This window comes from Gymnoscopelus braueri (assembly GCF_963280865.1).
Source record: "Gymnoscopelus braueri genome assembly, chromosome: 22".
NCBI lineage: Eukaryota > Metazoa > Chordata > Actinopteri > Myctophiformes > Myctophidae > Gymnoscopelus > Gymnoscopelus braueri.
Genome location: NC_137624.1, coordinates 44,714,574 through 44,730,111, shown reverse-complemented (window position 1 = coordinate 44,730,111; position 15,538 = coordinate 44,714,574). Strand labels below are relative to the sequence as shown.

Sequence of the window (15,538 nt, the reverse complement as noted above, 5' to 3'; positions counted from 1 at the left end):
ACATTTTCACGATAAAAAAAAAATAGCAGATCTACAAGCTCATAGCGCGGCACAGAGTGCCGCGCTATGAGCTTGTAGATCTGCTATTTTTAAATAGCCAAAGAAATCAAAAATACAAAAATACTTTCCCAGTCTAAATGGCTTTTTTTAAAGCCATTTAAGCCATAACTAAGCTAAGTTTGAACTTAGTGTGAGAGGTGGTGCAACAGGCTCCAGGTTATTTTGTGATAACTGTACCGTACTTTCAAAGCTGCGCAGAAGTTTTTGTTTTGTTTTTCAAGACACATGGATTAAAGTTCCGTAGAAGCCAGCATGTCTACTATGAAATAGTGACGGGTCGTTCATGATCGATTCGTTCAAAAGAACTAGTTCATTGCCGTGAACGTAAACAAGCTCGTTCACGTCCTGAAACTGTTACGTTCACGCTATCGTTTCTTGTGTGTTTTAAAGCGAACATTTTTGTTCAAGGTTTTTTTTTATTTTATATTTTCACATACAGGTCTATAATAAAGGCATACAGAAAACAGTGAATGTATGTTACCCCTCCCACCCCCCCCAAAGTTCCCGCTCCGAAAGAGCCACAACCCTGGTATCTCCTTGTACAAAACAAAGGACGATACAAACAAATAAGACACAATTGCAATGAAAAATGAAAACAAGTCAAAAAATAAATAAAATTAAAATAAAGTATACACAGTAGAGTATATATATTATTAAAGAAAGATTTTAAATGAATTTAAAAAAATATATATATATACACAAAAAATATAATACAAAAACAAATTCAGTGGGGTCAATTTATGGGTCATTAATATCAGCAGCATTCAGTCTCTCTATATATGTTTAAAAAGGTTGCCAGATGGTGTAAAATTTCAGAGCACACCCCCTTGTGGAGTAGCGATTTTTTTCCAAAGTCAAGTGATGCATAACATCATTAACCCATGATTTGAAAGTTGGTGGGAGTTTTTCTTTCCATTTAAGCAGTATCAGACGCCTAGCCAAAAGGGATGCAAAGGCTATCATATTCCTTTCTTGGTGACTAAGTTGTACATCATCTCTTTCTTGTGGAACAACTCCAAACACTGCAATAGAAGCAGGTTCTATGGGCACTTCTAACACTTCTGAGAAGGTTTTAAATATTAATTGCCAGAATGTGAATAACTTTGGACAAAACCAGAATGTGCAAGGGTGGCTTGATCATGTCTGCAACGATCACATATTGGATCCATGTCAGGCACAAATTTAGCTAGTTTTACTTTGGACCAGTGGAGGCGATGCAGAACCTTAAACTGGATGATAGTATGTCTTGATTGATTGATTGATTGAAATTTTTATTAGGCAAAATAATGTAAAACAACACAGTTACATTTATAATGCTTTTGTCTAAAAGGTCCGGCCAAAAAAGTCCTTGCGGACTTGTTTCCGTTGGGGTCCTTGAATTAATTTCATAGACATATATAGTAGCAACCAAACAGTTCAAAAATCAACATGAAAATACAGATGATACATAAAAAATACCACTATGTACAAAAAAAGCATTTAAAAAATATATGTACAAAAAAGGGGGGGGGGAAGCATAGAAAAATAAAAATTATATACACAAAAAGCATGAGGAAATACAAAATATGTACAAAAAGAGGAGGGGGGGGGGGTCGTCTGTCTACAGGGAAACTGGTACTAGCTCCTCTTTCGGCCTCCAGAAAGATGAGTTTTTAGAGCTGTTTTGAGTGAGCCCAGCGAACTGCATTTTTTGAGGGACGGGGTTAGACTATTCCATTCCTTGGTGGCTGTGCTATAGAAGGAGAATTTGCCCATGTTTGTTTTATGGGTGGGTGGTACCAGATTGTTGTTTACGCTCCCTCTAGTTTCGTGGCTGTGGGTGTCACTAACTTTTTCGAGGTATTTATACAGATATGCGGGTATAGGGGGCATATCGGGCAAATCTGCATTTACAATTTTGAAGACCAGACCCATTTTTAGTTGTTTAACCCTGTCTTCCACCCTGAGCCAGCCTAGGCTGGCAAAGTGAGTGGGAGAGAGGTGGGTCATCTTAAACAAATTGAAGAGGAGTGTATTCTATCCAAGGCCTCCCTCCAAACATCATTAGAGATCTGTGTCCCCAAGTCTCCCTCCCATTGATTTTTTTAATAAGGTTAGTGTTTCCAAATTAAATGAGTTTAATAAAGAGTAAACTGACCCAATCACCCCTTTGGAACACGGGTCAAGTTTTAAAATAGAGTCTAAAAGGGAATCTGGTGGTTGTGATGGGAAATCTGGAAAAGATTGGAAGAGATTACGAAGCTGCAGAAATCTAAAAAAGTGAGAGCAGGGTATATCAAATTTCAGCCGTAATTGATCAAAAGACATAAAAACGCCTTCAGAGAAAAGATCACTGATTGAGGTGATCCCATTTCTAGTCCAAATGTTAAATGCTCCATCTATAATTGAAGGTTTGAAACTATGATTTCTTGCTATAGGGGCAGAAATTGAAAAGTCAGTAAGCGAGAAGGAGCGTCTGAACTGTGTCCAGATCTTAACGGAGTGCTTAATAATTAGATTTGAGGTGTATTTGGACACAGGTTCAACTAACGGAAGCTTGGAGCAAAGCAGGGCATGTAGGGAGGTAGGGCCACATGACAGGTTTTCTAATTGCAACCATTTGGGGAGAGTGCCTTGGGACGACAGCTCCTTCCAACACAACATTACCTTTATGTTAGCAGCCCAATAATAATATAGAAAATTAGGGAGAGATAGCCCGCCGTCTTGGCGGTGCCGCTGTAGCATGCTCTTACGTATTCTAGGATTCTTCTTATTCCTAAAGCGAACATTTTTAACTCCGATTTGTGCTTCTGAGGGTCCCTGGAACAACATATTTTGAGATGGGGGTCCCGCGACCAAATTCATATCATTTTGGGGGTCCTTGACATGAAAAGGTTGTAGCACCGCTGATATAACAACATACTGTTAGGATTCAGAAAACATTTTTACATATGCATTTGGCCGTGGACCCCCATCTCAAAATGTTTTTTCCCAGGGACCCCCCAGAAGCAAAGATTTGAGTTACAAATGTTGCTCAAAGAAATGTTAAAATGACACGGATGAATGAATGGGATAATATCCACTAATGTCCTCTACAGGAGAGACGGCTCTGAAGACGGAGTTGCAGTTCTCAGATATGTATTGTCTCATGGCAGCTCATGTATACGTTGACCTCTGGACGGACACGGGTGAGTCTCTCACTCTTTCTCATCTCTCTCTCTGTCTCTCTCTGTGTCTCTGTGTCTCTCTCTCCTTGTCTGTCTCTCTGTCTCTCTGTCTTTCTCTGTGTCTCTGTGTCTCTGTCTTTCTCTGTGTCTCTGTGTCTCTGTCTTTCTCTGTGTCTCTGTCTTTCTCTGTGTCTCTGTGTCTCTGTCTTTCTCTGTGTCTCTGTGTCTCTGTCTTTCTCTGTGTCTCTGTGTCTCTGTGTCTCTGTCTTTCTCTGTGTCTCTGTCTTTCTCTGTGTCTCTGTCTTTCTCTGTGTCTCTGTGTCTCTGTCTTTCTCTGTGTCTCTGTCTTTCTCTGTGTGTCTCTCTCTCTCACTCACTCACTCACTCACTCACTCACTCACTGTCTCACACACACACACACACATATATTTGTAAATCGTTGTTGTCGGGCAGAAACCTCTTATCTCTATATTTTAGCTTTTTTTTGTGTGTTCATAAATGAACGCCCTATTTGACACCTTTTCTGGACACAAACAAATGAGTAGATTTCACTGTATGTGTGTGTGTAACAATGTTCTGTTAAATGGACCAAAATAACTAACTGTGTGTGTGTGTGTGTGTGTGTGTGTGTGTGTGTGTGTGTGTGTGTGTGTGTGTGTGTGTGTGTGTGTGTGTGTGTGTGTGTGTGTGTGTGTGTGTGTGTGTGTGTGTGTGTGTGTGTGTGTGTGTGTGTGTGTGTGTGTGTGTTTTAGGGGAGGTGAGCATGGTGTGGCAGGGCCTGGGTCTCCTGCAGGAGGGTCTGTCTCACAGCCCCTCCAACGCACAGTTCAAGCTGTTGATGCTGATCCTCTACTGTCGCCTGGGAGCCTTTGAGCCTGTGGTGGACCTGTACTCCAGTCTGGATGCTAAACACGTTCAACATGACACCATCGGGTCAGTCCCTCCTCCCTCCCTGACACTACAACTTCATTCTTAACCCATTCAATCCAGGAAAGTGTCTGTTGTCATTTTACATTTTAGCTATATATAATATATATTACAGGGAAATTGGAAAAGGAGCGCTCGTTTTCACCCCCCCTCGCTTCCCCCTTTGTTATCGATTCACTTTGATTGCGACTGGTGACGTTAATCTGTCTATCTAATCAACACACCTTGTGCACGCATGCACACTAATTAGAGAGTGTCGTGGATAGTAACCCATGAAAAGATCTATTCTCCCCCTATCGGTTTACAACTCGGACGGCGCTGAGTCGACTAGCAGACAATCGGCCGGTCGGCGCGGGCACTCGCGCCTCCTCGGCCTCCTCGCCGGGGAGGCGCTCGGGCGCGCCTCCTCGGCCTCAAGGTCTGCTGAGTCGGTGCGCCTCCGTCATGGACAATAACTATTATCACCGTCTCGCGAGTTAAAAACACAGCGTTACTCTGCTCAGTGTGGCTAACCGCTTCATTATCCAACCTGTCACAGAATATGTCTCTCATATTATCCATTTTATTTTCAGCGCTCCTCCGCCTCGCATCAAAGCCCCGCCTCGCGCCGAAGCCCCGCGCCTAAAAACGAGCATACCTTTACAATGTCCCAATGAATGCCAATTTCCCTGTGACATATATAACGCATTGGTTCTCAAAGTGGGGTCCAGGGACCCCCTAGGGGGTCCTTGGAGGGGGGCCAAATGTAGTTAATATATCGTCACAATCATTGATTGATTGATTGATTGAAATTTTTATTAGGCAAAAGAATGTAAAACAACACAGTTACATTTATAATGCTTTTGACTAAAAGGTCCGGCCCAAAAAGTCCTTGCGGACTTGTTTCCGTTGGGGTCCTTGAATAAATTTCATAGACATATATAGTAGCAACCAAACAGTTCAAAAATCAACATGAAAATACAGATAATACAGAAAAAATACAACTAAGTACAAAAAAAAGAAGCATGAAAAAATCAAAATAAAAAATAAATGTACAAAAAAAGGGGGGGGGGGGGTGAAGCATGGAAAAATAACGATTATATACAAAAAAAGCATGAGGAAATACAAAATATGTACAAAAAAGAGGAGGGGGGGGGGGTCGTCTGTCTACAGGGAAACTGGTACTAGCTCCTCTTTCGGCCTCCAGAAAGATGAGTTTTTAGGGCTGTTTTGAATGAGCCCAGCGAACTGCATTTTTTGAGGGATGGGGTTAGACTATTCCATTCCTTGGTGGCTGTGCTATAGAAGGAGAATTTGCCCATGTTTGTTTTATGGGTGGGTGGTACCAGATTGTTGTTTACGCTCCCTCTAGTTTCGTGGCTGTGGGTGTCACTAACTTTTTCGAGGTATTTATACAGATATGCGGGTATAGGGGGCATTTCGGGCAAATCTGCATTTACAATTTTGAAGACCAGACCCATTTTTTTCACGTTAACCACTTTGGCTATTCAAAAATAACAGATATACAAGTTCATAATAAGTTAATTAACATGATGACTAAATTGGGGAGAAAAAAAAGAATAACCAAGATTTGTTATAATTTGGGATGTATTTGGATTACATTGTTGTCTCTCTCTCTCTCTCTCTCTCTGTCTCTCTCGCCCTCAGGTATGTGTTGACGCGCTATGCAGAGTCTTTGGGTCAGTTTGCTGCTGCCTCCCAGTCGTGTAATTTCTCCCTCAGGTTTTTCCACTCCAACCAAAAAGATGTAAGTCAGTCGACCAAGCGTCTACATACTCATGGATTAAAGTTCTCAGTCGCCACGACTGATTTCAGTCATTTGGATTCCACGGAGAGCTTGTAGATCGGCTATTTTCTGTTATTATTTTAAGATTAGAGCATTTGAAGTGATCTAGCCATATGTTCAGAGGCATCTTCCATAAAACCCTATTAACCCATTAACACATTGACTGCCAATCACGTAGATCTACGCGAACCGCTTTAAAGCCGCCACGTGCCAATCGCGTAGATCTACGTGAAGTGGATTTTTTTTTTTTTTTAAATGTTTTTTTTTTCCAATTTCACCCAAAGACCAAGGAGATATGATTAGTTGAAGATCTAGACTCCTATCCACTTCCTTGTTAACTTAAAACTTAAAAAGTCCGTATTTCGGCTCCTGAGTACTTTTTTTTTTCCAATGAAAAACTCTGGCACTGGCTAAAAAAATATGAAATAATTCTGGCAGTCAATGTGTTAAGACCTGAGGCCATTCTTTAAAAAAATCTAAATCCTGACAGTTTTTGGGGAAAAAAAAAAAAATTTCCCCAATATTTTTCAAAAATAGCAGATCTACAAGCTCATAGCGTGGCACTCGGTGCCGCGCTATGAGCTTGTAGATATGCTATTTTTGAATAGCCAAAGAAATCTAAAGTGACACAGATTGTGTTAATCGTTTAGGAAACAGTGCTAGTGTTTTCACAAATCACACATAAGGACTGAAAATAATTCAGTCGTGAGATTTAATTTTTGCTTTAATCCATGCATAGTAATAATACTCATATATCCATTCTTAGGTTTTGTTCGGACTGCAGGCAAACCCGAATAATTCATTAATCCATTAAGACCTCTGTGTCATTTTGAGATCTCTTTGGCTATTCAAAAATAGCAGATCTGCAAGCTCTGCGCGGAAGTCCTGACGTCACTCGTTCATCCTCTGGGTCGTAGAAGTCATTTTTCTATGGAGAATAACATTGGGTCATCTTAGAATCGTCTCCTATAAGAATTGTGGTCCAAAAATAAACAAACCGTCTCGGCGATATCGTCAGGGAGGAGGTTCTGTATCGTTTATGATAGTCAGTCACTCATATTTGATACAGTCTGTTTCTTTTTTTCTTTTTTTATCCCACAATTTTGTAACCCTTTTTCACCTGGTGCCAATTATCTAAGTGATCCTGGGCACTAAACTCCCCCCATCAGCCTAGGGAGAGCCCAGAGTCGAGCTCATGCCTCCTTCAATGCATGAGAGCCAACTGACCTTCTTGTCACCTGACAGGGGGGAGTTTCCCCGGTAGGACGTAGCGCGTGGAAGGAACCCGTTATTCCAACCAGTTCCTTTCCCCTCCATGAGGCGCCCCGGCTGACCAGGGGGAGGCAGTATAGTGACCAGGATTACTGCATGTTTTTGTGAGGGTATTAACTACCCTAGGGGACACGGGGAGAACATACAAACTCCACACAGAAAGGCCCTTTCACCAACCCCACCTAGGGTATGGGCGCTGATGGAGCGGAGGAGAAGACACGCCCACAGCGTCCCCGGCTGGAATCGAACCCAGGACCTTCTAGCTGTGAGGCGACTGCGCCACCGTGTCCCTCGATACAGTCTGTTTCTGGCGAAATTCTAAGTAATTCAGCAGCGGTAGCGTTAGAGTTTTCTCACCGCCAGTTGATTCTTCATATCCATACGAGTTTATTTTTGTAACACAGTTCTTATAAGCCGTGATATTAAACACGTCTATGGGAATTCAGAATGAGGGAGAGAAAAAAACGTGACCCAGGTAGGATGCGTAAATTACGTCCGACTTTGGTGCTCTGTAGTTCTTCATCTATTTCCCACTTTGTTGTCTCTTCATGTCTGACATCTCTTTGTTTCATTTTCCATTTATGTCCACTCTAGACCTCAGAGTATATAATCCTGTCTGACATCTCTTTGTTTCATTTTCCATTAATTTCCACTCTAGACCTCAGAGTATATAATCCTGTCTTACATCTCTTTGTTTCCTTTACCATTCATTTCCACTCTAGACCTCAGAGTATATAATCCAGGCGTACAAGTACGGAGCGTTTGAGAAAATCCCAGAGTTCATAGCGCTCCGGACCAGGCTCAACCAATCGCTGCACTTCGCCCAGGTGCGCACGGAGAGGATGCTGCTGGACCTCATCCTAGAAGCTGACATGTGAGTGTATGTGTGTGTGTGTGTGTGTGTGTGTGTGTGTGTGTACACAACACAGGGTTCCCCACGGTCATGAAATTCCTGGAAATATTTGTTCAATTAGAAAAACGGAATTAACAGTTTTTTGAAAAATCTTGAAAATGTGTGCAAATCTTTGAATATATGTTTTTTTTTTACCCATTAAGACCTGAGGCGATTCTTAACACACTCCATGCCAGACGTTAATCTCATAATGTACTCACCAGTGCCAACGTGTTATTGTTGTTTTTTTGTTTTTTTCACGTCGCCATAGACCTTGTTAAAATCCTTAAGATTGAGCTGTGCACTGTCTGTATACATCGGCGACATCTCACTGAATCTACCAGTGAAAACCACATGTCAAACGGAGCTCCATGGTTGTAGTTAGAGCGGTTTACGTTAAACAGTGATAGTGAAAACTACAAGGAGAAAAATCTGTTTCAGTTTCGTCATTAGAACGAGGGCCGACGCGATCGGCAAAACCGGATCCCAAATAATTCTGTTTCCGGTCTTCGAACCGGAAATGGATCAAAAAATTCCGAAAGTGCACCTGGGGTGAAATCAACGCGAACCGGCGGTTCGCGTAGATCTACGCGATTGGCACGCTGCGGCTTTAAATAGGTTCACGTAGATCTACGCGATTGGCATTCAATGTGTTAAAAATGTTTTCTAAATCCTAACAGTTTTTTGAAAAAAATCTAAAAAAAAAGTTTTCAAGATTTTTCAAAAACAGCAGATCTGCTCTTTTTGAAAAGCCAAATAAATCTAAAGTGACACAGATGCGTTCCAGGTCTTAATGGGTTAAAAGTGAACATTTGTAACTCAAATCTTTGCTTTTGGGGGGGGGGGGGGGGTCCCTGGAACAACACATTTTGAGATGGGGGTCCGCGGCCAAACACATATGTAAAAATGTTTTCTAAATCCTAACAGTATGTTTCTATATCAGTGGTGCTCCAACTTTTCCATGTCAAGGACCTCCCAAATGATATGTGTTTGGCCACGGACCCCCCCATCTCAAAATATGTTGTTCCAGGGACCCCCCAGAAGCACAGATCGGAGTTTAAAATGTTTGCTTTAAAATATATATATATATATATATGTATATAATTGAATAGCCAAATAAATCTTTAAAATGACACAGATGCGTTTTACACAGATTGAATTGGGTTTAAAAATGTGTGTGAACTCCTGACTTAAACAGAACACTGTATCAATCTACACATAAACACTTTGAACATGTAAAGGATTCCTAACTGCTGTGTTCTGTGGCTCTGGCCAGCGTGTTGAGTTTGGAGGAGAGTGTAAAGGCCATGGGTTTGTGTCCAGAGGACGATGATATTCCCTGGGCTCTAATGCGAGACAACAGAGACCTGACCGTCTGCACCAGCTGGGACCCTCAGGACCGGTGCGTATATATATATATCCATATATATCCCATTGAGGCCTGAGGCAATTCTTAAAAAGGTTTTCTAAATCCTAACATATTTTTGAAAAAAATAAAAAATATATTTTTTCACGATTTTTCAAAAATAGCAGATCTACAAGCTCATAGCGCGGCACTCGGTGCCGCGCTACGAGCTTGTAGATCTGCTATTTTTTAATAGCCGAAGAAATCTAAAGTGACACAGATGCGTTCCAGGTCTTAATGGGTTAAATATAGAGCCAAGTGCTTTTCAAGCCTTTTTAGCCTCCAGACCCAAAAAGAGAAATTTGATGATCTGCCCAGGACCCAGGCTAGTGGAAATAGCCGATCTACAAGCTCACAACGGGCCTCGATGCGACGCGTTGTGAGGAGGGGTGTCAGAAAAAAATCGATTCGAATCGCTATTCTAATGTTGGACGATTCAGAATCGATTCTCTTTCTTTTTTTTTCCTTTCTTTTTTGTAATTAAACTTTTAGAAGTGGGGTTAGGGTTCTGGGCTGGCAGATAGCCTAAGCCTACCCATTGTATTTATGTTGCAGCGGTTTTATTACTTTAATGTATTGTTCTGGTAACTGAGAAGTAACTGTCAGACTCAGAAGTTAATACGTTTTGTACAAGTTAAAATGTGTGCAAGCGTGAATAAATGAGACATGTTGTCTTGGATTTACCTTTGTGTGTTTACATTCTTATCAGTTGATAAAACCTTTACAACGATAAAAGCAGCAGACTGGAGTAGATCCTGAAGTCCTATGTTTTGAATCGAGAATCGTTTGTTTTGAAACAAATCGGAACAAAATGGGAATGGTGTCCCCAGAAATGGAATGGATTCGTGAGATAGCAGACGATTCACAGCCCTGTTTGTGAGCTTGTAGATTGGCTGTTTTCACTACTTCTTAAACACTTGTTTTCTGATGTATGGGATTTCTTAGATTTTTTTTAATTAATTTAAAAAATCATTGAATTTTTTAATTCATGATTGTTTAGTATTTTTTTGCATTTTTGGGGATTTAAAAAAAAACTATTTTGAAATAATAATGAAATCAAAATGTAGGAAACAGAAAAAATAAAGGGCTATTTACTCCTGACCCATAAAAATGTGTCCCTGACCCACTGTTTGAGAAATATGGTATAGAACAATTTGATTTATTGTCACATCATCACAAAAAAGTTTCCAGTTTGTTCCAACAAGGACCATTTAGCTGAGAGAGAGAGAGAGAGAGAGAGAGATATGTCTGATGTCGCAGCACATCGCGCGACGGATTGTGAGCTTATAGATCTGCTATTTTCGGTTATTAGTTATTTCAACTCATTCAGTGCCAAGTCAATTAAAAAATGGGGTCCGGGACCCCTAGGGGGTCCTCAAAGTTACTACAGGGGGCCCGCCAAATCTTTGTGAGAAGTGATTTTTTTTTTACATTAACCACCATGAACACTAGCATCCCTATTCTGAGGAGAACTTAAGCCAAAAATAGTCGATCTACAAGCTCACAACGCCTCGCAGCGCGGCAAGGTTTGCGAACGCCGTTTTCTTAGGGAGTTGAAGGCAAGGGGGCGGGGGCGGGGGGGGGGGGGGGGAGGGGCTCTCATCAGGAGGAGCGATGTTCTCACTAAATAAGTGTAGAGGAATATATACAGCTACTATGCATCCCAGAAATATATAGCAAGGATTTGTAATTTGTAAGGAAATGTAATTATGGCAACTTGTTTAGATGTAAGCCTACGTAGGTTTATGGTTTATGGTTTCCCATGGACTATAGCCGTTTCACTCATGATACAATTTCTCTTTCATAACAGATACATACATGTGTCAGATAATCCTCACACCAAGAGAGTAAAAAAAGAAAAAACGTTTCAGTCATTCAGTCAGACTTCACTGTAGCCTATAGTAAATCATAAATGATATTTGTACTTAGGCTGTCCTGAAAGTTTATTATATTTAGAGAAATGTAAAGTTTGAAATATTAAAGTAGTAGTATTAGTAGTTGTTGTTGTGAATTATCAAACCGTACATTTAGACTGAATGTTTCCTGTATCCTCATCTTGCGCTATAATGCACGCAACCTGTTTCACCAGGTTTTATTTGTGTTGTTTCTCAAAGCATCCGTTGTCCGTCAACAACACAGCCGTCTGTGCCTTGACTTCTGTGTGCTGACTCTCTCCGCCCCCCGCCCCCTTGCCTTCGACTCCCTAGGAAAACCGCCGCAGTGCGAGGCGTTGTGAGCCTGTAGATCCGCTATTTTGGGCAAAAACTTATAGGTGTAGAGGGGGAAAAAGAGCAGACCAAGTTAAAAAAAAAAAAAAAAAAAAAAATGTAATCTGCTACACTATTTTATACAAGATGTAGTGGGGGGGGGGGGGGGGGGGGTCCGTACTTCATCTCTCTCTCAGCTAGGGGGTCCTTGGGCTGAAAAACGTTGAAGACCCGTGTGTTAGCGTGTGGGGGGGCGGAGGGGGGGGTGTTTAGTCATGTGATTTTACTTGTTGCTTCATTCCAACGCACAGAGCTTTAACCGACGAGCACAGACGCCTGTCTCTGGAGGAGGAGTCTGTGTGGCTGAGGATACGCTCCCTGACGCTCCGCCTCCTCGCCTCGTTGGCCCTGCTCGGACACGCCCCCCCTTCCTCACGACAGCAGCAGCAGCAGAACTCGATGACGGCCAATGAGAACGGAGTGGGAGGGGACAAGGCCTCGCTCCTCGCTAGCTTGCTCTCCCAGCTGGAGCAGGCTCTGCAGACCGCCACGCAGTTATCCAAGAAATGCACACAAGTACGTCTGATTATAAACACTGAAAATAGCAGATCTACAAGGTCATAGCGGGGCACGCGGTGCCACGCTATGAGCTTGTAGATCTGCAAAAGTTTTAACCCATTGAGACCTGAAGCCGATTCTACATGTCTCCTAAATCTCAACAGTTTTCTGAAAAACCTATGTTTCTATATCAGTGGTGCTCCATCTTTTTCATGTCCAGGACCCCCAAAATGATATGTATTTGGCCGCGGACCCCCATCAAAATATTTTGTTCCAGGGACCCCCCAGAAGCAAAGATTTGAGTTAAAAATGTTCGCTTTAAAAATATATATATTCAAAGATTTGCACACATTTTCACGATTTTTCAAAAATAGCAGATCTACAAGCTCATAGCGCGGCACTCGGTGCCGCGCTATGAGCTTGTAGATCTGCTATTTTTGAATAGCCCAAAGTGTAAAATAATGCTTTTGAGCTCAAATCTAAAAATGACACAATTCCAGGTCTTAATGGGTTAATAAAATCATAAAATGACACAGATGCGTTCCTGGTCTTAATGGATTTAGGTGTGTGTGAAACAAACTGTGCTAATTATTATGATTATGATGATTATTATTATTAATGAACTATCTGCTATACGCTGCAGTATCCATTCCTGGGCCCCCCCTCCACACGCCTGGGCGACGCCCTGTCCACTGGGAGCTGTCAGTGTCAGGTGTCTGCTCTCCAGTTATCTGTCCATCTACAGGAGCTGGAGACTGTGGGACTAGGTAACTAACATCAACAACTATTAATAAATACACTGTGGGACTAGGTAACTAACATCAACAACTATTAATAAATACACTGTGGGACTAGGTAACTAACATCAACAACTATTAATAAATACACTGTGGGACTAGGTAACTAAGATCAACAACTATTAATAAATACACTGTGGGACTAGGTAACTAACATCAACAACTATTATTAAATACAAAACGTTTTTCTTTTTAAAGGTTAACCCTCTATACTGTGATAGTAATCATTGCTATAGAGTGTTTGTTCAGTAACAGGAGTCTCCATGTCTCTCCAGCTCTTTAATAAACAGAAAATACTTTGTCAGGTAGGTGACAAAATGTCAGCCAATCGGGAGAGAGTATCCATTTATCAGCTTCATTTTTATAGCGTTCCAGTTCCAATTGTGTGTCTGCTCATGTCTTTGTCTTCACTTCAAATTGCACTTGTTTAATCTGTGTCCTGACTGAAAGAAATGTTTCCTGACCTGTTTATTAAAGAGCTGGAGAGACATGGAGACTCCTGTTACTGAACACTCTATAGCAATGTTTACTATCACAATATAGAGCTATTTAACACTTATTTTAACCAAAGAAAATCACTTGCCCTAACTTAATGCTGATCTATGTACTTCTGTGGTTCTGACGCAACTGTTTTTCTTTTTCTCCAGATGAGTCGTCAGAGCTTCAGACCCAGATCTGTAACGGTTTCAAATCATTAATAGTACAGCTTCAAGGTCAGTAAAACTATAACCACCATAGTTATCAATAGAGTGGGATGGCATACATTCAGATCATGACTTTTATCTCTGTGTTCAAGAAAAATAATGTCAATACTGGATATTTGAATATTTTGCACCTTGGTCTACGGCCATATTTATATATACAGTACATTTCAGTTAACATTTGTTTGTAACATGTTTTGGTCATGATGGTCATGAGTAGCCTTGTACTTGATGTCAAGAGATAGTCGTATCATTAGTTTAACGCAGTCGTTCTTTAACTGTGTGTCTGGACCCCCAGAGGGTTCCCCAGATGATTTTAAAAAAATGTGCAGAGGATTTGCTTATCATTTGTTTTGTCACTCAACAGTAATCAAACCAACATACAGTATAAGTGTATACAGGGTTTCTGCACATTTATAAAGTGACAATTTAATGACTTTTAAGACCTTTTAATACCTAAATGAAACAAGAAAAATAAGACCATAACTGCATCAAAAGTATTCAGCAAATTGTTCCAAAACAAACTGTCAAATTGTCATATTATCCAAGAAAGGCAAAATTGCGAAAATAGCAGATCTACAAGCTCACAGCGCCTCGCAAGGCGCTGTGAGCTTGTAGATACATTTGGTTTCATTTTACACTCTCAAGAGTTAAAGATCTAATAAGGGTCCATTTGGTTACCAACTCTCCATCATTTAGCTGGGGACCACCCGGAACCCCCTCAAGGACCACTGGTGGTCCCCGGACCACTGGTTGAGAACCGCTGTCCTAGAGAAATGATGATGCGTTCATTTGGCAGGAGGGTGTATTCTAGAATGATAACGGATGAGTGAGCATGTTGACAGTCAGTGCTTTACTGCATGTGGAGCATTACATTACATTACTATGAACCTCCAAACACACTCTAGAAAGTATTATTTTTTAATTATTGTCTATAGTGTACTTTATCATGATCGAAGACTGCCATCTACTGGTAGAAACGTTTACAACAGCTATTGTTATAAATGGCATTTTATTTTCAAGAAGTTGGATTAAACAAAGCCTTGTAATTAATATGTCGGTGTATAGATCATGGTTGGTATGATTTAGAAAGGATACAGATGTTTTGGACATAATTGTGCCATCCCTCCCTAATGACTGGCTTTCTTGTGCCCTCAAAGTGTAGAATTATCATTCCAGCTGTACAGGCTGATTATTATGTTTGTCTGTTTGCCTTATATATATATTTATATTTATATATATATATATCTCCATTCCTGTGTCCCCAGAAATATTGAATAAATGCAAAGGAGATCTATTGGAAACGAAAGACAACAGATTAAAAACCCAGCCCTCCTTATTAGAAAACCTTGTTTTCTTTGTTGAGGTGAGACGTCTGTTTGTTTTACTTTTACACATCAACACATGTCAGACTGTGATTAATGCTTGGATTGTTATTATTTTGTTGTATTATCTGGTGTTATCGTTTAGCCCATTAAGACCGGGAACAAATCTGTGTCATTTTAGATTTCTTTGGCTATTCAAAAATAGCAGATAGAGGTTGTTTTTGATTGATTGCATTTTTTATTAGACAGAAATGTAAACACAGCACAAGTACTGTTAAACACTTTGTCTGAAAGGTACGTCAAAAAAAGTCCTGGTTTCCATTGAGGTCCTTGGTATTCAATTCATTACCATATAACGTAGCACCAAACAGTTCAATATCATCATACAAATACAGAAAAAACACTGTACAGAGAAATGTGTGCAAATCTTTGAATATATATGTTTTAAAGCGAACATTTTTA

At 40.7% G+C, this 15,538-nt stretch overlaps 2 protein-coding genes across 2 annotated transcripts in view; one reads left to right on the top strand and one right to left on the bottom strand.

Moving 5' to 3' along the window:
• LOC308077758 (BRCA1-associated protein-like) overlaps positions 1-15,538 on the bottom strand; it is an 801,007-nt gene that overhangs the window by 553,944 nt on the left and 231,525 nt on the right. The gene's annotated exons all lie outside the window — the stretch shown is intronic.
• Positions 1-15,538, top strand: part of LOC308077754 (N-alpha-acetyltransferase 25, NatB auxiliary subunit-like) — a 61,482-nt gene that overhangs the window by 38,660 nt on the left and 7,284 nt on the right. The window contains exons 13-21 of the mRNA XM_080418656.1: positions 3,138-3,227; positions 3,959-4,139; positions 5,781-5,880; positions 7,914-8,065; positions 9,360-9,485; positions 12,007-12,271; positions 12,897-13,020; positions 13,698-13,763; positions 15,020-15,117. Coding sequence (XP_080274782.1) covers positions 3,138-3,227; positions 3,959-4,139; positions 5,781-5,880; positions 7,914-8,065; positions 9,360-9,485; positions 12,007-12,271; positions 12,897-13,020; positions 13,698-13,763; positions 15,020-15,117 — 1,202 coding nt within the window. The remainder of the gene's footprint in view (positions 1-3,137; positions 3,228-3,958; positions 4,140-5,780; positions 5,881-7,913; positions 8,066-9,359; positions 9,486-12,006; positions 12,272-12,896; positions 13,021-13,697; positions 13,764-15,019; positions 15,118-15,538) is intronic.